The sequence below is a fragment of the Falco cherrug genome, chromosome 6 (assembly GCF_023634085.1).
Source record: "Falco cherrug isolate bFalChe1 chromosome 6, bFalChe1.pri, whole genome shotgun sequence".
NCBI classification, from domain to species: Eukaryota; Metazoa; Chordata; class Aves; order Falconiformes; family Falconidae; genus Falco; species Falco cherrug.
The window spans coordinates 36,873,633-36,896,628 of record NC_073702.1 but is presented as its reverse complement, the minus strand read 5'-3'; the positions used below and the strand labels follow the sequence as shown (position 1 = coordinate 36,896,628).

The following is a 22,996-nucleotide window of genomic DNA, read 5'->3' as shown; positions in this document are numbered from 1 at the left end:
ACATTGGGTATTTCAAAAGTGTGCTGGAGGGAGGAAAGAGAGGGGAGAGGAAGCATGGAAACAGAGAAGCAGCCTCCTTTCACCTACAGAACTGAAGTGTGGGGCTGTAGGATATACTAATCCATTTCAGTCTGGAAAATCTTAAATTGCATTTGTCCAGGACAGCAAGCACACTTGAGATTAAAAGGCAGAATAAATGTAAAGGAAATAATAGATGAAAGGTACGCTTCTCTCCAAGTGGATAACATCATAACATCACTCTCCTTTGCTGTTGCTATAGGAAAATACACAAGTATTTCTGTTCTAGTGACAGGTCATTGCAGGAAGGGGTATGCACTTAACGACAACCCTTGAGCCGGAGGTGTACTTCACATGGGGTTGGTAATTTAACCTACTTGTGTGCTCCTCATTTAGTAACAACAGCATGCTGTCTGTGATGTGTTTTGTGGCTGTCGTATCTCTCGGTACATTCTATGGTCAAGTAGCACATTTCTGCTTTCCATTCCATGATTGCTTAGAGATCTTATGTTGCCTTCCAGTAAAGTACTCGGTCAGAGACAGAAGTGGTGTTTCAATGAACGGCAGCAGCACTTCATATGGAAAACAGTTATTAAAGCCAAACTAGTCAAACATTTTTATCGGGAGGAAGAAATGCAGGCATGCCACCAGTCCAGATATAATTCCAGCCGAAGGGTGTCCCTGTAGGTACGGATGGCCGGTCAGGGAGTTGATGCACATGATGAAGCAGATTGGAGAAAGGAGACTAGTTAATACAGACGAAATCTGCTTTTTATAGTAAGTGCCTCTTCTCCTCCCTGAATACTATTCAGACAAGCCCAAGAATGGCACAGTAATGGATAACATAACGTCCTGCAGCAGCTGGCAGACTTTGGTCTGATCTTTAACATAGCTTGTGAGGCCAGACTGCAGATACTGCAATTAACAGCAGGGTCTCAGATGTCAGCTCTGCTGGCACAGTGCTCTCCTCTTAGCTGATTTCTCATAACCACACAACTAGTTGCAGGGCCCTGTGGTTTCCCCAGTGACCCTTGAGCAAACCCGCCTCAGACACCCCAAAGTTGAGTGTCCTTGCTTGAAAATGCTGCATTTTGTGTATGTGTGGCAGGGATCACCCAAGCCAAAGCAGAGGGCTCCAGCAGCCATCGTGGGGTAGTTTCACATCAAATTTGCGGGCAAAATGTAGATGAACTGAAGAGAGCTGGACAAAGCACAGCCACACGGATGAAGCAGAGGTAGGAAGTGAAAGGGAGGACATCTGATAAAGGACAAACACAAAAATATTGACTTGGCTGGGTAGAGGGCAGAGTAAGTATGTGCAGGGGCAACACATCAAGGAGTAGGAAAAACCATTCTGAATGGAGGATATGGCATATACAGAGGAGAAATGGGTGAGGTAAGGAAAGTAAAATTCAAGCTTACTAGTGGGAAAAACACTTGGAACTAGTCATGGGAAGAAAAACACGTTGAAGGATGAGATGAAAGACTCATTGCTTTGAGACTTCTAGGTGAGAGCTGGCAAAACCCACACATGGGTACCGAACTACTGATCTTGGGGAGAGGGCCAAGACTTATATCTGATTTTTCTTGTAAAATCCAAAAATAAATTCAAGGGAATGATTATGCATTTTAACCAAAATAAGCCATGGGACAGTGCAGTAAAAATGTACAGATGCTGCTAATGCTGTTTTCCAGATATTGCTTGCATTCCTTGCTCCGTGATTGTACCACTTTGGTCGGACACATGGCAGGAGTAAATGGTATGGTGAAGGAACTAGATACTTGGATTAGAAACCAGAAATACCCATAGATCTTTGAGCTGTGTTCTCACAGTTCTCACCAGATTTTAAAATTTAATAGTGGTGACGATAAATTGGTTTAATTACAAGACATAAACATTAATCAAAATCTGCACTTCAACCAGTACAGGCACTGACTGTTCAGGGTATCAAAACCCAGTATATTTTAGTGCGCTGGCATGAAGGCATAAAATGAACTAAAAGGCAGTGATAAGATAATTAATCTTACTTGCAATCACCGATTTCAACATGTCTATGGCCATCTTGTTAAATAAGACAAACCTCAGGAAGCTGGGAATGTAATACATTTTTAGCAGAGCTATATAAGACAGCCTGGCAAGAAATGGAAAGGCAGGTGCTGCAAGTATGTTGCCTGGGTTCATTTACTGTTGTAGGACTTTGGCTGAAGAGCAGCAAACCTCTTTCAGCTCAAAATGCAAGAAAGGGATGTGCCAGGTGGTTTACTTGCCCTGGGAGGCTCCATTACCCCAGTAACATCAAGCTGTGGGCTACACGGCTGCAGGAACACCTGCCAACTCCAAAGGTGGGGAGGACAGATGCAGGGCAAAGGATGGGGCACCTTCTCCTCTCCAAACATGGATTTGTGTAATCAACACCTACCCAAAGGCTATCACAGCACCCATGTGCGACGTGTTGGTGAGCCTAGTGTCATACCTAATGCGTGCAGGCATCTACCTCCCAGCACCTCCTGGCAGGTGGAGGCTAAAGAATAAATGGAAACTGGGAGTGAATTTGCTTATTCCTAGAAGACATCCAGGCAGAAGAGAGCAGTGGCTGAGCTGCATGGACTTGCTATCCATCCCTATTCTGTATCTCCTCTGCACAGGCAGGATGTCAGTATCCAGCCTGTTTCACTTCCATTCAGATTAGCCAAAAAATGACCCTTCCCCTTGCCACGTTGATGCCAGTGTTGCCTCGGGTCAGGTGGGCACACGATGCTATGGAAGAGATGAACCTGTTGGGTTCAAACATGTGTCATACTGCGTTCAACTCACTATCATAAAATACCGCAGTCACCTGAGACAGGTACTACTGGACTAAGCATCTCCAGAGACCTTGGCTACTTTCAATACCTGCATCTACTGTTGCATATCTGAGCGTGCTTGAGGTGCTTTTAAAGAATCTGTTGTCCTATTTGAGGTTAAACATTGAGGTTTCACTGGTATCTGGCGTGACCTTAAACAACACAACCCACCATCAGATAGCTCAGTTGACTTAGCTCAGAGGGACACCTTAAGAATTCACAAATCAACACAAAGGGCTCTGAGGCTGTCAAATGCACTCAGCAGTGATTCAACTTGGCTCCATTTTGCAAAAAGCACCCCAAGGCTCCTTCTACTCTCTCTTTGGTTTAGACTGTACCATACTTGGTGTAGCATCCAGTTCTTGGGGAATACTTTACAAATACAAGTGATGCTATGGTTCTTGTAGAGCTGGAGAAATTAAAGTATATTTCTAACATTTCCACTGCCTCTTAGTGAAGATCGGGCATCACATCAGTTCAGTTTCCCACACATTCTCCACAGGGCTGCAATTTTCCTGACTCTGCATTATTTGCAAATAAATTGATGTTATGTATCTCCTAACAAAGACACAGAGCAACTCCACATTTTATCATATATTTTATGCCTTCAGCTTAACTAATTAACTTTGCTTACACCAAGAAAACATAACTACCCTCTTTTAACTTCACCAGTGTCTTTCATGTATATTTGTTAGGAAATAATAGTACACGTCCAATACAACAGTGGGTGACGAACCCAGCCCTGGATAGGATGATTTTTTCCAAGCACGCATGGTGTTGATGCCTGCTAGACATATAACAAGCCCATGGAATGACTTCTTAGCTCCTGTAGCACTTGTACTATTTTGGTAAGGAAAAGAAATACCTTTTTGCATAATGCATTCATTTTTGCAATACACTGTGAGTACAGGAAAACCTCATACTGTCAGTCAGTGGATTATATGAACAGCAGCAGCTGTAGCCATGTGATGGAAAAACCAGGCAATAGGGTTGTTTGTACCGCTGTATTACATAATCATGACTTTTGCCGGTTAACGCCCTCCCGCTGGGCACTTCATGCTGCATCATATGCATGTCATGTTATGTTAGGCTGGACACAAACAGCAGTAAGGGACTTGGAAAGCAGCAGTGCTGTCTGCACAGGGGAGGTTACGGCCGTGGCTGTACCAGCTCCTCATGACCTGATCTACTAGGGAACCCCAAGAAAAGAATCATAGTAATTGTTAACAAGCTACCATACAAAGAGCAGCTTATCTGAGCTTTCCAAATATGCTTAGGCCTTACCTGAATGCCTTATAATTGTGCTTCTATAATTTATTGCGTGCTACTCCTATTGCTCTGCCAGGCTCAATAATGAGAAAATTATTTTTTCAAAAAAGAAGCACCTCATGTCACAGTTTCAACACGACTGAGAGGTTCAGGATGGTGAACCACTGGAACAGGTTGCCCAGAGAGGTTGGACATGCCCCATCCTTGGAAACATTCAAGGCCAGGTGGGACAGGGCTCTGAGCAACCTGACCTAGTTGAAGATGTCCCTGCTTTTTGCAGGGGGGTTGGACTAGATGACCTTTAAAGATCCCAAACCATTCTATGATTCTAGGATGCAAAAGCAAGCCACCCTAAAGCAGCTTCTCTGCAATGACTGTACCACTGCTGTTTCTTTGGCCACTTGAATATCACCAGACCAAAGGCTGCCAAAGCAGGTGGCCCAGGTCGGCTGTTACCCTGCAGTAACACCTCTGTGAGGCTGAACACTAAACCTCATTTCCAAAAGAGCAGCCTAAACACTCAGGGTGCAAATCACCACAGAAAGCAAATAAGTTGCAAACTTCTGAGTGCTATTCTGATTTTGGAAGGAAGTCTGCACCTCTGACGTTGCCTGGTACGTTGGAAAATCTGGCCTGTCATCTTGCTCTTTATGCAGTAAAATGTTCTGTGAGCTCAAGGGTTTCATAAACTAATAACCACAGTTTTAATAATCTACATGTCTTGGAGATTTCAGCCTCTGAAGCACGTATGCCTGTGGACAACACTAATAAATCCCAGTTAAGAATGACTGCCACTTCCCACAGGAGAGACGGTATTTTAACAAGCTCATGAGTAATAATTCATTAACTAAGCAGTGTTGTAAAGCTGCATGGAGCAACACATGATGCCAGGATGAAGTTTCACTGCACTTAGCAATTTTTTGGATCTAAAATTACTAGTTGTCCATATCTAATGACTGCTTTCCTTTCTCCTCTACTTTGAACTCATCACTTCTAGCTGATAACTAGCTGTATTAATGAGTGACAATTGCCTTCAGTAAAGATCCAGATAATTGCCTCTCTGTGGTATAATATACCATGCATTCCTGCCAATATGTTATAAACATATCTCCCCCCACCCCCCCAATGCATTTCCTTTCTACGAAGGTATTAAAATACCTGTAGCACAGAGATTTCTGTTGTAATAAGGGTTTACTCTGACACCACGCATCCCTTACCGATCATCGGAGACTCTATAAAACTCCATGAATTAGTCTGAGGGATGTAGGACTGCAAGACCCCCGCAGCTCGGCCGGCTTCGTTCACCCCACCGAAGACGTAGATCTTCCCACCACAAACGGTTGCAGCAGCTGAATGCACAGCCTTTGGCAGAGGAGCAATGGTCTCCCACTGGTTGGTTATTGTATCGTACCTAGGACAACAGCAGTTGGAGTGAGCTGAGATGACGCAAAACTGGGCAGGATAGACAGGCAGAGAAAGCAGGCTGGGATATAACAGAAAGGCAGCTTGACAAGCAGAAAAAAAGCAGAGGTGGAAATGCATTTTTTCACATCCTACAAATTCAGCCACTTGGTAAACAGTGTAATTAATGCTTTTCCTAAGCTTTTAAAACATTGAGAAAAGCCCAGAGAAAGCTGGTTCTATTTTCTGTAGATGCCTCTCAAATCTCATTATAGTCCAAGCTAAAGAAACTCAGGACATCTTTGTTGAGATGTCTTCCACTAATTAATTTCTTTTAATGAGTATACAATGAGATTATTCTTGCAAATCAGTGCAGTGATATCCAATAGCGACCGCAGGCAGGCAACTGTTAATATACTTCAATTGTTCAGCTTGTGGAACACATCTCACCTGCAACATAATGCAACACGATAGCTCTTTTTACTCTAGTTAACTGACCAGTGACACACATTTTGTGCTGGAATAAGTTGCTTCTATTTAATTTTCATTGTGCAAACCGAACTACTGTGCTTCATTGCAGGATGCTGTAAACGTTAATGCTGGAATAAGATTTCACCATTGCATCCATATTTGACATGAAGCAAACAGAAAAGAGTATGCATGAAAGTGCTAAATTAGTTTTAAGGTCATCAGTATCTGATTTAATTAAGCCATTGACCATAAGGGATGTGCAGTTAATAATCCACGGATGAAGATTCATTTTAGACAATGTCACAAGTACAGACATAATTTTTTTTAAAGATAATGTGGCAGGGATCCAAATAGCTGCCCTAAAATGAGTATTGGAGACAGTGGCAAATAATGTGAATTTTAGGCTTCTGTATTTCCACATAATGGCACATTCAGTCAGATAGTAGTTTCCTGCGTAGTGATTATCCAGAATTGTTGACTGCAAGAACAGAAGCCCTCATCACCCACTCAGGGCTTTTGCTCTTAATATTAGTGATATGCAATGTGCAAACATGAAATAAATCCTTGGCCATGAACCCATATGTAAAAAATTGATTTAGCAACAGGAGAATTCTCCCTTTGCAACATGTCCCTCCAATTCTCACTGCCTGAATCTGGGGAAAATAGAAGTGAGAAATTATATAAATGATGGAAACAGCACAAAATATTGTGCTTAATGAAAATGCATTAATGAATTTCCACGTAATATAACTGAAAGTAATTAACACACTCATAAAACTGAAGCAAAAGCAAGAGGGAGGCAAACTTTAACTAAAAAAAAATAATAGGGAAGTCGCTTATAATAAGCACGGAGAACTGCCTTGTACAATGCTCTATATTAGTTCCTGAGAAATTAAATTCATCTGCAAGTGATGAAAGGGGACAAATATAACAAGACTAAACAATATGGTGCTGAGAGCATTCAAGGCGACACACCTATACTGGGCTGATTCTTAACGTTTTGGTGCCAAACCTGAACCTGCTGATGCATTTTGCACAAGCAACTCCTCCAGGTAAAGCACCATATGCTGCATCTTCTACATTTGCCCACAGCACGTGGGGCAGCACTCGCATCCATCCTAGCAGATATGCAAAAATCTCACATAATTTTGGTTTACACTTTTCTAACTTAGCTAATGCAGTCATTTGGTACTTGGTAATTTAATTCTTGATGCCTTATTAAGAAATTGGTTATAATTGATTAGAAACTGGGAAAAGCAATACAGCTGAGAAGAACTATCTAATGTTCCTTTCTGGTTCCTTGGCTTCTAAGATATAAATTATACCTGTCACCTGATAATATATTGTCTCACAACAACCACTCTGACTTAGTACCAGGAACATCTGCAGCCAGTTGAAGTGGTCTGAGACGCAATGGTGAGCAGCCACACTGCCTCCCCTGGTGCTGGCAGAAGTACCTAGCAGACCACAGCTCCCCAGACAGATATGTTCCTGCCAATGACATTCTGATCTACGTTTTTGGGAAGGAGCAGTTATAAGGAGAGGTTGTATCCTTCACATATGCTGGGGGCTGAGTGTGGTTGAGGACCATATCTATGGGAATATCGAAGAAAAGTTCAAACTACAAAACCAATCACCCTTTTTCTAGATGAATTTCACTATTGGGACCACAGGTCCCTCAGACCCCATTTTTCATCCACTTTCACTGTCCTTCTTTTACACTCTGTGATGTCAGAATTGATCTTTCTTTCTCCTACCCTTCTCCGTCTGCCACCAGGAAACCAAAAATAACCAGTTTCACTTCATCTGATGAAAGCCAAAGGCTGCAAATCTAGTGGGTATAGATGCAAGTGTCTTGAGCGTCATTTGGTTTAAAAGAAACCAGTGAACCATAAAGCAGGTGGAAGCAAGTCCTTGTCTGCATAACACAGGCATCCAACATGGGTTTTACATAGGCTGCTCGGTGAAGCAATCCTCAAGTCCCTAACTTACACCTGGGGCTGAAGAAGAGAAATTGGTGCCTTCAAGGCTTCCTGATACCTGTCCATCAAGTCCCTCCATCCCCTCTGGGGTTTATTGCTCTGGTTCACTCCTTCCTTGCAAAACTGCAGACCTGATTTCTGGTCTCTGTTTTGCTTCAGTTCCCACCCACCAGAAAGTAAGGTTTGTTTTATTTTTTTTTTCCTGTTGGATTATAAAGCTGTCTGCTCTCTTTCACATATGGACTTGCAGAAAATAGTAAAGTCACCTCTTCACCTTCTATGGGATAAACTAAGCAGTCTAAGCTCCTTAAGTCTCTGCAAGGCAGGTTTCCATCATTTTGGTCTATCTCAAGTCAGCTCTTAATGTGTTCACACAAGGATTTGCACCAGATTAACTAAATTGGTTTAAAAATGAATAAAGTTGAATCTTTCTAACCTTCCAGGACAGGAAATAATGACACCTGCTTTACCTCTCTGCCCTAGGGCCTTTCCATCTGTCCTGTCATCTCTGGCACTGCTGTCACTCCACCGCCACTAGTGCTAGTGGGGGTCCTTGGCTGCTTGTAACACCGGCTCTGCTAAGGGGCCAGTGGGGAGGGAACTGATTTAAAGAATAATCACTTTGATCTCTTTCCATTAGTCAAGCTTTGCATTTGATTCCCCTGTTTGAAGCCATAGATGGAGACTTAACGGGAGCTGGCTGCAAGCCAAGCAAAGGTTTTTCTTCCCTCTCCTCCACTGCTCCCTCCAGTCCCGGTGTATCCATGCTTGTCCTTGGCTAGGGGCCTACCAAGCCCATCCAATCTGCTGAACTTGAAACTTCAAGGACACCTCCTTTCACATGACTGGCTGCTGGTTTTGCAGCTCTTGCACGCTACAGACTCACACGTGGTTTTACACAGATGCCCTTGCGTGCCTTCCTCTGCCCCCAGAGCAGTCCCTGCAACCCTGTGGTCCACGGCCCTGCCAAGCACCATACATCAGGCTTCCCATGCCTGCCAGATGCGTGTCCCCACCTGTCACTTTACATGCACCGAGCACCGTCATCTCACCTGACCCTTCTGCAGTCACTATCCTTTGGTTTGTGTATTACTTTTATACCTGTGATATGGTAAATGATCTGAACCCAGCAGAAAATACAACCCAGGCTTGAAGAGAGCACACACAGAAATAACCTTGCTGGTTTCCACAACTCTCCACTCTTAGAATTTCATCTGTGGGCCTGATCTTCCTCTTGCTTCACTTACTTTGTTCAATGCCTCCTTTCTTGCTCTTTCCCTACCACCTCAGTATTAACAGCTGAAAGCCCTTCATTTCAAGGTGTGCCATTTGCTTCTCTGCCTTCTTGAAATTTGACCTCTTCAGTACCTGCAAACAGTATTTTTTTTCTCTTATTAACCTCTTAATTTCTCTCCTAGGTTTAACAGTTAGATGAGTATCTTCATTTATTCACGTTATAAAGTCCTTACATCATGGTCAGTCACTTACAGACATGCACCCTCCAGTTTCTTACACAATACTTAATTCTGTTTGCAGGAAAGCTGCTATTTAAAAAAACAGCCGTACAGTGTCATATTGATCTGCTATTCAGATGATTCAATTCAATTGTTTAAAATCACATTAAAGGATTACTATTGTTTGCCTTTTTCATTTTTTTCTGACTGTTCTGAGCAGCTTATGAAACTATTCTTGGACAAGGCTATGTATTTTTCTTAAGACATCATAGATTCATAGAATCATTTAGGTTGGAAAGGACCTTTGAGATCATCAAGTCCTAACCCAGAACTGCCAAGTCCTCCACTAAACCATGCCTCTCTAACGTGCCTCATCTACACATCTTTCAAAGACTACCAGGGATGGTGACTCCACCACCTCCCTGGGCAGCCTGTTCCAATGCTTGACCACATTTTTGATGAAGAAATGTTTCCTAATCTCCAATCTAAACCTCCCCTGGCACAACTTGAGGCCGTTTGCTCTTACCTATCGCTCGTTACTTGGGAGAAGACAGCGACCCCCATCTGCCTACAGCCTCCTCTCAGGTAGTTGCAGAGAGTGATAAGGTCCCCCCTGAGCCTCCTGTTCTCCAGGCTGAACCCCACCCCCCTGCCCAGTTCCCTCAGCTGCTCCTCATCAGACTTGTGCTCCAGATCCTTCACCAGCCCCATCGCCTTTCCCTGGACACGCTCCAGCACCTCTACATCACTGTTGCAGTGAGGGGCCCAAAATGGAACACAGAGTTCCAGGTGCGGCCCCACCAGCGCCCAGCACAGGGGGATGGTCACTGCCCCGGTCCTGCTGGCCACACTGTTTTGGATACACGCCAGGGTGCTGTTGGCCACACAGCTGGCTCATGTACAGCCAGCTGTCGACCAGAACCCCCAGGTCCTTTCCCGCCAGGCAGCTTTCCAGCCACTCTTGCCCAAAGCTGTAGCGTTGTGTGGGGTTGTTGTGACACACGTGTAGGGCTCAGCACTTGTTCTTGTTGAACTTCATACCTATGGGTCCAGCCTGCCCACATCCTTCTGCAGAGCCTTCCTACCCTCCAGCAGATCAGTGCTTCCCCACAACTTGGTGTCATCTGCAAACTTACTAAAGGTGCACTTGGTCCTGTCTTCCAGATCATTGATAAAGGTATTAAACAGAACTGGCCCCAATACTGAGTCCTGGGGAATGCTGCCTGTGATTGGCCACCAAATGGATGTAACTCCATTCACCACCACTCTTTGGGCTCGGCCATCCAGGCAGCTTTTTACCCAGCAAAGAGCATGCCCAACCAAGCCATGAGCAGCCAGTCTCTCCAGGACAATGCTGTGGGAAAGGGTGTCAAAGGCTTTACTAAAGTCCAGGTAGACAACACCCACAGCTTTTCCCTCATCCACTAGGCAGGTCATCTTTTCATAGAAGGAGATCAGGTTAGTCAAGCAGGACCTGCCTTTCATAAGCCCATGCTGGCTGGGACTGATCACCTGTGCTGTGATCCTGTACGTGCTGTGTGATGACGCTCAGGATCATCTGCTCCATAACCTTCCCCAGCACCAAGGTCAGGCTGACAGGCCTGTGGTTCCCTGGATCCTCCTTCCAACCCTTATTGCAGATGGGTGTCACATTTGCTACCTTGCAGTCAACTGGGAACTCCCCAGTTAGCCAGGACCGCTGATAAATAATGGAAAGTGACTTGGTGAGCACTGCTGCCTTCTTCCTCAGTACCCTTGGGTAGACCCCATCCACCCCGATAGACTTGTAGCTGGTCGCTAACCATTTTGCCTCAGATTATGGGGTCTTCATTCTGCTCCCCATCCCTGTCTTCCAGCCCAGGGGGCTGGGTACCCACAGAACAACTGACCTTACCTTTAAAGACTGAGGCAAAGAAGGCATTAAAGCCTTTTCTTCAGCCTTTGTCACTATGTTTCCCCCCACATCTAATATAGGACAGAGATTCTCCTTAGCCCTCCTTTTTCTGCTAACATATTTATAGAAATTTTCTGTATTTTACAGCCATAGGCAGGTGAAGTTCTAGTTGAGCTTTAGCCCTTCTAATTTTCTCCCTGCACAACCTCACAACACCCTTGTGGTCCCCCAGAGCTGCCTGCCCCTTCTTCCAGAGGTGGAAACTCTCCTTTACGCCAAGTTCCACCCAAAGCTCTGCTCAGCCAGGCCAACCTCCTCCCCCAGCACTCACCTTTCGGTGTAGGGGAATGAAGGCAGTGGGGTGATTAGCATTGATAACATGCAGCTGTGGCCTTGCCTTGAAGGCAGTGGGTTGGTTGACATGGATGATGTGCAGCTGTAGCTCCTTCCTGCTAAGTGGTTAAATAGCCTGAGGCAGAGGTGGTTGGGTGGATGAGGAGTAGTGTGGTCTGACCTCTGGAGGAAGGAGATGGTAGAATCTGACCCACTGTAAAGCCTTGCTGCAGCCTGATAGCTTGCTTGTGCTGCAATGTTTCGGCACATGGGGATGGGCTGCTCCTGCACCCCCAGGGCTGCCTCCCCAGGGGCTCTGTCAGCCAGGCCCCTGAACAGGCCAGCGTCGGCCCCCTGGAAGCCCAAGGCAGCCGTTCTGCTGAGCCCCCTCCTCACTGCTCTGAGCCTCAAAACCTTTTTGATTTTGTGATGGCTGTGCCCAGGACAGCCTCCAGCCACCACATCACCCACCCGCCCGTCCCTGCTGGCAAACAGCAGGCTCAGCAGGCGCCTTCCCTAGCTGGCTCCCTCACCAGCTGGGTCAGGGAGCTGCCATCTTCCACACACTCCAGGAACCTCCCAGGCTGCTTCCTCTCCGCTGCGTTGTATCTCTAGTGGATGTCCTGTAGGTTGAAGTTCCCCATGAGAACAAGAGCTGGTAACTGTGAAACTTCTCCCAGCTGCTCATAGAATATTTTGTCTGCCTCTTCATCCCAGTTGGGTGGTCTACAACTGCTCTGTTGGCTCTCCCCCTAATTCTTACCTATGAACACTCAACCTTATTGTCACCATCATTCAGCTATAGACAAGCAAAACACTTCCAAACATACGGAGCTACCCCATTGCCTCTCCTTCCCTGCCTATCCCTCCGGAAGAGTTTATAGCCATCCATTGCAGCACTCCAGTCGTGCCAGCCATCCCACCATGTTTCTGTGATGGCAGCTATATCACAGCTTTCCTGCTGCACAACGGTGTTCCACTCCTGTTTGCTGCCCATGCTGCGTGCATTGCTGCAGATGCACTTCAGTTGGGCTGCTGATGCTGCCACCTTTCTGGGGGGAGAAGCCCTAATTCCTATGTGACCATGTCTCTAGTAAAACAGTATTTTCTGAGCAGTTTCTGAAGTTTATAAAGTTTATTCTTTACACTGAATTTTTTAGACTGTCTTCCAAGTATACACTGCCAGACCAAAGTAATCTCCCAATTTTAGACAACCCTATTGTAAAAGTGCTGTCAGGTCAAGGGGATTCATCTTCTTCTGTCCTTCAAACAGATAATAACCACAAAGCACCTGCATTTCCACACTTTTAGTCGCATACATTGTCTTGTCAGCATACGCAGTTTTCTCGGCTCCCAAATTGCTTATGTTACAGGGCCCATCCATTATCTAAAAACCTAGTTCGCGGATCCACTTCATTTCGCTGCCTCCCAACTCAACTCATATCTCAGAAGAAGACAGAAAGTGTAATACCCTCTCGCCTAACACCTAATGACTCGCTCCCTGTCACACAGAAACTTGCCAGAGGGGTTTGATGGAGAACTGCAGCTGCGCCGTTATTTCCCTAAACACTCATTCCAAAAACATAACTCTCCCTGGGCATATACCCATGTACAGCCACAAAAATGAACATATAACTCAGCCCCTCTGGCACATGCATATTGTTTGAAGATAAGTAACGAATGACTCCTACTCGTCTGTTTGTGGTAGTCCTGTAGTATTATCCATTGAGATGGAATTTTTTCTGTCTCTTTACAGACAAATAGCAGATAAAGGGTAAAAAATCTCAGCGCTATGGAAGTTGATGGGAAAACACCCACTGATTTAAGTGGCACCAGAATTTCTGGTTCAGGCTGCACCCTTCAGCATCAATGACACAACTGAAATCACAGAGACTGGAGCCCAGGAGCTGATGCCATAAATCATTATGGGTCCAGTAGTCCCTGCTTGCTTTAATGCTTTCTAATGGTGCAGCAGATGTATTAGGTGCAGTCAGGTGGCAGCATGTAGAGCTAAAATGGTCTGACATTTGTTTTTAAAAAACAAAGTGCAGTAAAAACATCTGGTAAGATTTTAACCATTTAGGATGGAATATTACAAGAACTACAGGAAAAACAGGTGAAGAACAAGATGGAAATGGGGAGAAAATGTTATTCTCTCTGTTTTCAAAGACCTGTGGTGATGAGACATCCTGTAGTCTCCACGCTCTGGGGCTGCTAACTGGTGAGGTGAGGGTAGGTCACTTTGGACCGGAGACATGCCCTCCACCACGCCAGTGAATACACATCAAAACTTGGCCAAAGCTGTGCATGGTCATGCTTGAGCTAACTGAGCAAGCAAAAAGCGAAATGTGGCTGGGAAAGATAAGCTGCATGTGCACAAGGGGAGGTGGTAGGTGGCCCGATGAGGGAGGGTGTCCAGTGCCTTGCCCTTCACACTGGTGGCACTGCACAGGATCACATTGTGCATCAGGCCTGGAGAAACCTCTGTACCTCCATCGGGGTGAGAAACAGGGCTATAAGATCAGATGCCTCCTTTGATGTGAAAAACCAACGAAAATCCAAGAGTGCATGACCCTGAAATTCAACACTGTGGGGAACAAGGTTAAACTCAGAGGTAAATGTAATTTTTGGCATCACCTGACTTGGAGCATATGATCATGTCACCTTATTATTTTAATATAGTGCTTTTGTAAGACCTGCTTGAATGACAGACAGGTTTCCCTGCTCTTGAGAGATGGCAATCTCAATGTCCCACCAAAGCAATACAGTATCTGAAGAGCAAAGTGCAGCCCACACAGAAATATGTGGGAGAATGTTGGTCAGTGGTAGCTCCTGAGGGTGGGGAAAAAGAAAGGGAAGGCAGAGTCAAGAAGGGGGCATCAACTGTGCAGAAGACAGTAGAAAACTGAGCAATTAAAGTGACTTTAGTTTGTATTTTAATGTTTGCTTTTTTTCCCTAAGTTGCAACCCAAATTCAGAAAACCTCATTGTTTACAAAAAGTGGGTAGAGTGACTTAAATTCCTGAACACTTGCACAAATTTTCCTGGTCCGAATGGGAAATGCTTTTGCCTGAAAAGGCCTGACTTTGCCCAGCACACCTACAAGGGTCAGCTTTTTCTCACCTGCATTTCTAACAGCAGACCCTGAAACATCCCTTCCGAACTGCACAGCTTCAGCCATGCCATGCTTTGCTTCTGTCACCCCCCCCCACCCCCGTCACTTTAATACAAAGAATAAAAAAGGAAGCATCCCAAAACCTCTCTCATTCCTTGGCATAACCCAAAGGAGGCCATGCTGCACTTTTTCCATGGCTTTGTCTCACAAGTCTCTTTATAGACAATAGCAGATTAATTATAACCACGGGTTTAGCAAATCCCCATGACAAGACATCCTTATTGTGGTTGAGACAGCATGCGCTGAAATGATAGGAAGGAAATCTGCTCCTTTCCCACATAAAAGTCTCTTGGTGGGCTTGTTACCACTGAAAACCAGCAGGGCTGCTCTCACTGAGCCATGCAGGGTATGCCGAGGGCCTGAGCATGCCTTTGCAGCCTGCAGTGTTGTTCGTGGCAAGGGCTTGAGTGATTGAGAAGGAAGTAGAGGGAGTGACTTTGCTTGATTTGGGCTTCTTTCAACTGACCAACATTTTGGATGCTTTGTTAGAGAGAGACTGTGAGAATCAGAGCAGAGACAGAAATGACACCCTGGGAAAAATAAAAAAGAGACCATTTAATCGATGACATCTATCAAGACATCTATCTGCAACAGCATTATTTCAGTGTTCATCTTTATCAAGAGATGGAATTAAACACTGCATCTCTTTCCTGGGCTTTCTCCTCCCCATGTCTACAAAACCATACCTGCTAGTTAAAAATGTACTGACTTAAATTACAGGACAAAGACCTTTGGAAATCAGAAGTAATCTGCAAAAATGGGTGAGATTTCCCTCAAAGCAAGTTCTGAGGGCAGTGCCCACCTTAAGCTCAGGGTTAAGGAGGGAAGCAACCCTCACATGTTGCATTCACTGCTATGATTCATCATTCCTTCTTCCCTGTCTGCATTTCCTGACTTGCTGACAGCATCATCACCGATGTTAGTTCTTCAGCCTGTGCCAAGGAACACAAAAGTACCGATGGCCATATGTGAATGGCTATCGCTCAGCACCAGACAGTGGAGGCCATGCATACAGACAACTGGCCTGTCCCATGCACTGAACTAGGTGGAAATCCTTTGGGAAAAAAAAGTCATCACATAACTGAAGATTGTACCAAAAAGTAGATCTGTCGGCAGAAACTTTAGTTTTGGTATTTCTTAATTTCCTGTGTGTTTGACTTTGTAACAATAATGAACTTTTAATAGAGGTTTTGCTATTCAGTATTTACAGTATCTACTTAAATGAAAAAATACTACACCCCCCCCCCAACTGAACATAAATTTTGCAGCACCAAGATCCAGAAATAATAGATAAAAGCCATCTTTAATCCTAACCTTTTGAAAAATGTTCTATTTTTTTTGTTTTTCCAAATCTTTCTTAATGATCTATCCTTTTTTGGCTTGCCTTTTAAGGCAACTTTTACTGGAAAATGCCTGCTTCAAAATATTGCTGAAGAAGCATTCAAATTCAGCACTTAAAAGTGAGAAAAAGAAAAAAATTCCTATTTTTGGTTGCCAGATTCACTAAGGAAAAACATTTCACAAAAATGTATCATTAATCTATTTGTCACAATGCATTTATGTTTGGGTAAGGCTAGGGCTGTATTGATCTTATTGGAATGGAATATTCTTTGCATTTCAAAGCGGTTTCTATTTTTTAATGAAAACATTGGTATGCATATAAAATTTATGGTTTTATTGAATGTTATGGTTGATGTGAATTTAGTTGGTTTTGGAATTCTACTTTGTGAAATGTTTCTTTTGTGCTTTTGTTCCTTCCTTTTTTTTTTTTAAGTTCCATATGAGAAAAGGAAAATTTTTATTTCTGGAGTCTTCTTCAAAAGAGAAATTTCCATTCTTTCCCATCTCTATTCACCCCCTCTCAGCCAGGAATTCTGTTTAATTTTATAACTGTTTCCATTTATCGGTTGTTTTACTTGGAGCTTGGCAGGTCCCAGCCCCAGGCCAAGACCACCAAAGGGAGAATCTTCCTTCCAGCCAGGTCAAGGCTGAGGTGCTCTACCAGGATAGCACATGTGAGAAACTGACTTTGCTGTTGCTTTTTTGGGGTTTAAAAAAACCAAAAAGGATTATTGCGGTCTGTAAAGACTTTCATCAATACTAAATTCAAAGGAAGTTTATTAGTTCATTGTATAATCTGTGTAAAGTGTCCAAAGCAGCTTAATTCCTCTCTTCGCTCCCCTGAGCAAACTGACAAACAAACTGGCAGCTTTCGTCTTTGGTTTTGAAACAATGCTTTCCACTGAAGCTTTAAAAAGAAACCTAATCCTGCACACTTTCCTCCTTTCTTAGCTGCTATAAAAGCTTATTTTAACACATATAGCCCGTTTGATGTATCCTTTAAAAGGGAAATGGTCCTTTAGCATAGCATGAAGAAAGAGATCCAGCAAACAGCATGGTTTTTTATTTTGGTGGTTTTGTTTTGTTTTGTTTTTGTCTTGTTTTGTTTTTTTACCTTTCCACATGGTCAACGTTGCCTGCCACACCGACCCCTCCAATGGTATAAATTTTCCCATCGTACACCAGACTGTTATGTCGACACCTTGGGACTGTCATGCGGGACACGAGGTTCCAGTTATCGAGCAAGGACATGTAACACCAGACATCAGCGAGCGTGACACCCGACTCCATGCCGCCTGGCACCGACATGTGGGTGAGGGAAAGAAAAGGGGAGAATTATGTGAGAACCTGGAATGGCAGCAGCTTTGCACAGCAATCAAAGCCAGTTACAAAGTAAAAACTCTTCAAATGACATTTGACTAATTAAAATAAATCACCCTCAATACTGAGCATCTGTTCCGATGATGCATATCTGTGTCATTTATTCATGCGCCCCAAAGGCTGGGTTTTTTTTAATAAGATGACATGAAGAAATCAAGATGTCAGACTACGAGGGACATGTACATAAGGGGATAGACCCTTTTCACTGTTCATAAATAACTTTGAGTCTATTAAATTACTGCAACACTTGCAAGAAGGTGTCAGGAGGCAAAGCCTATCTTGGCTTGTGAGACAGACCAGTCTGAAATCTAAAATGCTTAATACAGTGATGGATTGAAGCAACACATACATGGGCAAAATAAAGTCAGTGCTTGCACTGTAGGCTTAATGTTTAATTTTCAGCAACAAATTTCTTATTTATTTTCATTTGCTGATAAAGAAAAGAACCAGCTGTACTACTCCTGTAAAATAGTTCAGGATGCTCCAGTGAAATATTTACATTGGTCATCTTTTAACTTCTGATTGAAGCTTCCAAGGTAGCTACTTAGTGGGTGTCTTACTATCCCCATTTTGAAGAACAAACAGGTGAAATGATTTATTTGAGGCCACACTAGGAGTCAGTGATTGCGCCAGGAAAAAAACTAGACTCAGTTCTGTGGTTTAATGAGAAAACCAGGCTTCCTCCTTAGTATTTTGTTCTCCAAACCTATGCTATGCAGTGTGGGGTCCAGTACTTGGAGCTTGCAGGGGTTCGTTCCAACTTCTGTTCATTCCTCTTCCCTTTTTCCTGTGTAAGTTTCAGCAAAGCAAAATACCAACCAATACTCAGCTAGCTTTCCAGCCATGTGGGACTTTCGAGTTCTCCTGTTGTAGCCATTGAATACCATCAGGATCCTCATCCAGATTTAAGGGAAGAGCTGAAATAAGCTTTGAATTTAGGATTCAACAGCTTCTGTTAGCAGGTATGGCACAGCCTAAAATGGCTCTACATACTGGAAAGTAGTGCAGCTAAGAATAACTAAAAGTCAACATCTCACAAAAGCCTCCGTAGAAGGCTTTCGCTCCAGCAGCAAAACAAGCATGGGCAAAAAACCATCAAGGAAAAATTTCCAATCAATCCTTAGGGCCTCTATGCAGTATTAATGGAATTTAACACTGCAGGCAGCAATTTACTGCAGAAAATGCAGTGAGGGAACTCGGCAAGGGAAAGGCAACAGCTGCAACCCCTTACTGATACTGCCTGGTGCATCTGTGCTCGCAACCACATCCTTGGATCACACACATCTGCACCTCCCTGCCCAGGCTCCTCTTCTTTCCATCAAACCTGCACTCAGCTGCCATCAGAGCATCCTTCCATTGCCTGGTGGGAATTGCTTTTTCCCCTCCAGGGAAGCAGAGGTACCACCAGACTGCAAAAAAACCCCACCTCAAAACAAACCACTGTGATGCTATGGGCACACTGTAGACAGCTAGTTTGGGAGTTAAAGCCTTTTGAGGAATGTGGTCTCAGTTTCACTGAAACCAAGATGATTATAGGGCTAGTGACTACTGTCAAAAGAGCAGTCTCAACAACAAGTACAAAACCTGAATGCTCCTGTAAGCAAATACCGTAAGTGTAGGTCACATATTCAGCAGTCCAGCCTGTCTGTCTGAAATTCCATAACCCACCATTTAGACTCAACTACAGCCAGTATTTTAAATTGTGTTTCTATGGCAGCGAAATCTCTTTGCATGCTTGATGGTTGTCAGACCTATTTTCTTCATGTTGCAACTCCAAAATATTGCTGTTGACTGCTTTGGGGGAACATTAACGCTGCAGAGCAATGGAGAATGATAAAAGCAGGGAAATCCCTCTCTCCCAACCTCCCTCCCACTTGTCTTATTTTTTTCCCCGGGAGCAGCTGGGTAAAACTCCAGCATGTTCTTCTTTGTCTGTGCTGCCTATGTTGTCGGGAGAAAACTTCTCTCCCAGCCCAGTAAATCTGGGGGACAGATGGATTGAAAGCAGCCCTGTGGAGAAGGATTGGGGGGATACTGGTGGACAAAAAATTGGAAATGAGCTGGCAATGCGCATTGACAGCCCAGAAAGCCAACTGTATCCTGGACTACCTCAAAAGAAGCGACCAGCAGATCAAGGGAGGTGACTGTCCCCCTCCACTCTCCTAAGACCCCACCTGGAGTACGGCTCTGTTCAGCTCTGGGGTCCCCACCATAGGAAAGACACGGACCTGTTGGAGTAGGTTGAGAGGAGTGGTACATTATGGTCAGAGGGCTGGAACATCTTTCCTGTGAGAACAGGCTGAGAAAGCTGGTGTTGTTCAGCCTGCAGAAAAGGTGGTGCTGGGAAGACCTTATTGTGTCCTTTCAGTACTTGAAGGGGGCTTCTAAGAAAGATGGAGAGAGGCTTTTAACCAAAGCCTGTAGTGAAAAGACCAGAGGTAACAGTTTTAAACTGAAAGAGGGCACATTTAGATTGGACAGAAGGAAATAATTTATTATAATGAGGGTGGTGAGACACTGGCACAGGCTGCGCAGAGCAGCTGTAGATGCCCCATCCCTGGAAGAGCTTAAGGCCAGGTTGGACAGGGCTCAAAGCAGCCTGGTCTAGTAGAAGGTGTTCCTGCCCATGGCAGGGGAGTTGGCCTAAATGATCATTAAGGTCCCTTCTGACCCAAAGCATTCTGTGGTTCTATGTTTCTATGACATCTGCTGCTTACCTGAGAGATAGATGTTGTCCCCAGCGCTGACCACACTGAAAAACTCCCGGTCATAGAAAGGCAGGCTGGCCAACGGGTACCACTTGTTGTTTTGAGGATTTAAGCAAGTGACCGCTGTTAAAGCACGTTGATTCATGCCAATCATCTGCCGACCCCCAACTAAGACTATTACCTCGGCTACACCTAGGATTCAAGTAAGAAAAAAAAATATTATAAAAATGTGTCACCTCTCAACCAGGCAGGAACCTATCAAGAAATAGCTGGGAGTCAGGGTAATTTTAATGTATATAAATCTGTTTCAGACCATGCAATCAAACCAAGAAGGGTGACAAAAAAGGGAGTCTGTGTGTGTGTGTGAGCGGTGGGTGAGGAATGACACTATGAACATGCTTGGGAGAACTTGGGAGGGAGCATGCCATCTGGGCAAAACATGAAGGGGGAAGAAATAAAAAGGCAGTTCCATGTAAAGATGTCCATTGACTTCAACACTGAGTGAGACCTGCATGTAGCAAATTCCTGTTCCACTGAAGAAAATGGGAATTTTGTCAAGCATTGTGATAGCCTTGGAGCTTGGTTATTATCCAGGGAAAGTACGTTTGGACTTTAACCTGAAGAAGGTGTTCTCACACTAAAAGCTAATGTCTGGAGGAGGTTTAGGGTGATCTCTCCACATGTACTCTATTAAAATATAATTTTCTGGTGGGTTGGTGTTTTTTGGTTTTTTTTGTGTGCTTTTCCCAGAGAAAGTAGGTTTTCCAGACATAGATTATGTGCTCAACCATGGACTATGGTCTTAGTGTACTACTAGGTGCTAGGAAATGTGACTGAGATAGCCCCTGCCCTAATATAGTTATTAACTGAGAATTATCTGTGCTTGAACAGCTCCCCCAGGCTCATGACACGCGAGGTGTACAGCAAGTCAAATTCTTTGTTCATGCAAATGGACAAAACTTTTGCAATCCACACATCAAAAGTTTTAATTCTCACTTCACAGCCAGATCTGAGTCAAATCTGATCTGAGTGTTACTCCAGACTCATCCCTGCAGTGATGGGTCACAGTTTAACTCTGGGACGTTTTATGGCTCTAACCCCAAGAGTCAAATGCTGGGGATAGTTTGGATTTAGCATTTAGGAGAGGTGTTAAAAATCTTTCTGCAGCAGTTGTAAGCCCCAGTGCAATCTGTTGACAGGAGAGGTAGGCTCACAAGCAGGACCACGAGGCCATGAACTGGAAGGAATCACCATTTCAGGAGCTGTGCTTGTGGCTGGACCCGTTGCTGTGATGAATTACAGTGCCCAGCCTACAGAGAAGTGTGCACAGGCCAGCGGGGGTCACAGGCACAGAAGTGAGATTGCCAGCAAGAGAGATTAGGAACTGCAGCAGAGAGAAGTGCATCCTCAGAGTAACAGATTATCGTCATTCTTCATTAGCATTTTCAAAAAATTTGTGTCATTCAAGCAAGGTTACTCTTTTAAAAGTTATTAAGTTAAAGTGCTGTACAGTTTTAAATACATATTTCTTAGTAACAAGAGATCATTATTTTTGTGCCATACCAGAAAATCTAATCACCTGCGCAAGACATAACTTGATTATAATCAATGACCTCGAGAGGGCATGTGACATGCTGCAGTGAGTCCACAAAGGGTGTTTAGAGATCCTTTGTGCCTACATGAATGCCGTTGATATGCAAAATAACATGATTCTATATAATTAGACTCTGACCTAAAAAACTATAATCACCCTCTCTTACCCCAAGAGAATCACTTTTCCCTCATCAACAAGCTTCTGGAAATGGATCGTACTACACCTACAATTTTATATACATAAAATAAGCACTTTTCAAAAATCCCTTCAAACATCACATCATTAGTTGTCTTCAATGAAAGACTTTTTAGGGTAGATTGTTATTGAAAGTCCTCTACACTTCATCCTTCTGAAAGGTGCCTTGATGAGGCAGTCTCCAGAAGCTGCAAATGCCGTGGTTTGATATGCCATCTCTGTGCCACATTAGCATTACTGGTAGTCACATAAAGTTTTGCCTGGCTTTGTGATTGTACTTATGAGAGGCAGAAGTACAGGCAGCATGTTAAAACAATTCACCTGTTTCATTTTACTCCTTCTTGGATGCAGCTTTCCTAAAATTTTCCTACATGATATTTGCACCACTCTCTGTTCAGCAAATATTTAGGACATTTATCACATTACCATGATACGGGCTTTGCTGGCAAACTGGGGAGCTGTGGTTTGTTTCATGTGTTTTTCCAAAAAGGAAAATGCATGCATTCATGGGGTGAGAAACTTCTTGAACAGACATGGTTCTCTATAGCTGTTGGGCTTTTAAAAGGGAATATATCATGGGTGATCTACTTGTTTTGGAGGCAGCAGACAGCTGAACTGGTACTGTAAGACTTACTATATGAAAATAATATATTTAAGTCGGGCTGTGAAAGTGAGGCTGTTTTATGAATATTAGTCAGATTCTCCCCACAAGAGGCTGAATGGCAAAGGAGCAAATTGTTCACCTAGTTTTGCAGCTAGAGAAACTGAGGCATGGAGGGCAAGGGGCTCACTTTCAGGATGATAGGGGAACACTCTGGTCTCTGCTGAAGAGAATAATTCTTAAAAATTAGTTTTCTTTTAAATCTTGTTTCAGAAGCATGCATCTAACCATTGGGATAGGTTCCTAAATGCTTGAGCAAAGTGGGAATGGAAAATC

General features: G+C 43.9%; 1 protein-coding gene across 2 annotated transcripts in view; it reads right to left on the bottom strand.

Annotated features, from left to right (window-relative positions):
- KLHL29 (kelch like family member 29) overlaps positions 1-22,996 on the bottom strand; it is a 405,487-nt gene that overhangs the window by 17,844 nt on the left and 364,647 nt on the right. For both annotated transcript variants that reach the window (XM_055714310.1, XM_055714311.1), the window contains exons 10-12: positions 20,280-20,462; positions 17,297-17,477; positions 5,349-5,542 (exon numbers count right to left, since the gene is read on the bottom strand). In XM_055714310.1, the coding sequence (XP_055570285.1) occupies positions 5,349-5,542; positions 17,297-17,477; positions 20,280-20,462 (558 nt within the window). The remainder of the gene's footprint in view (positions 1-5,348; positions 5,543-17,296; positions 17,478-20,279; positions 20,463-22,996) is intronic.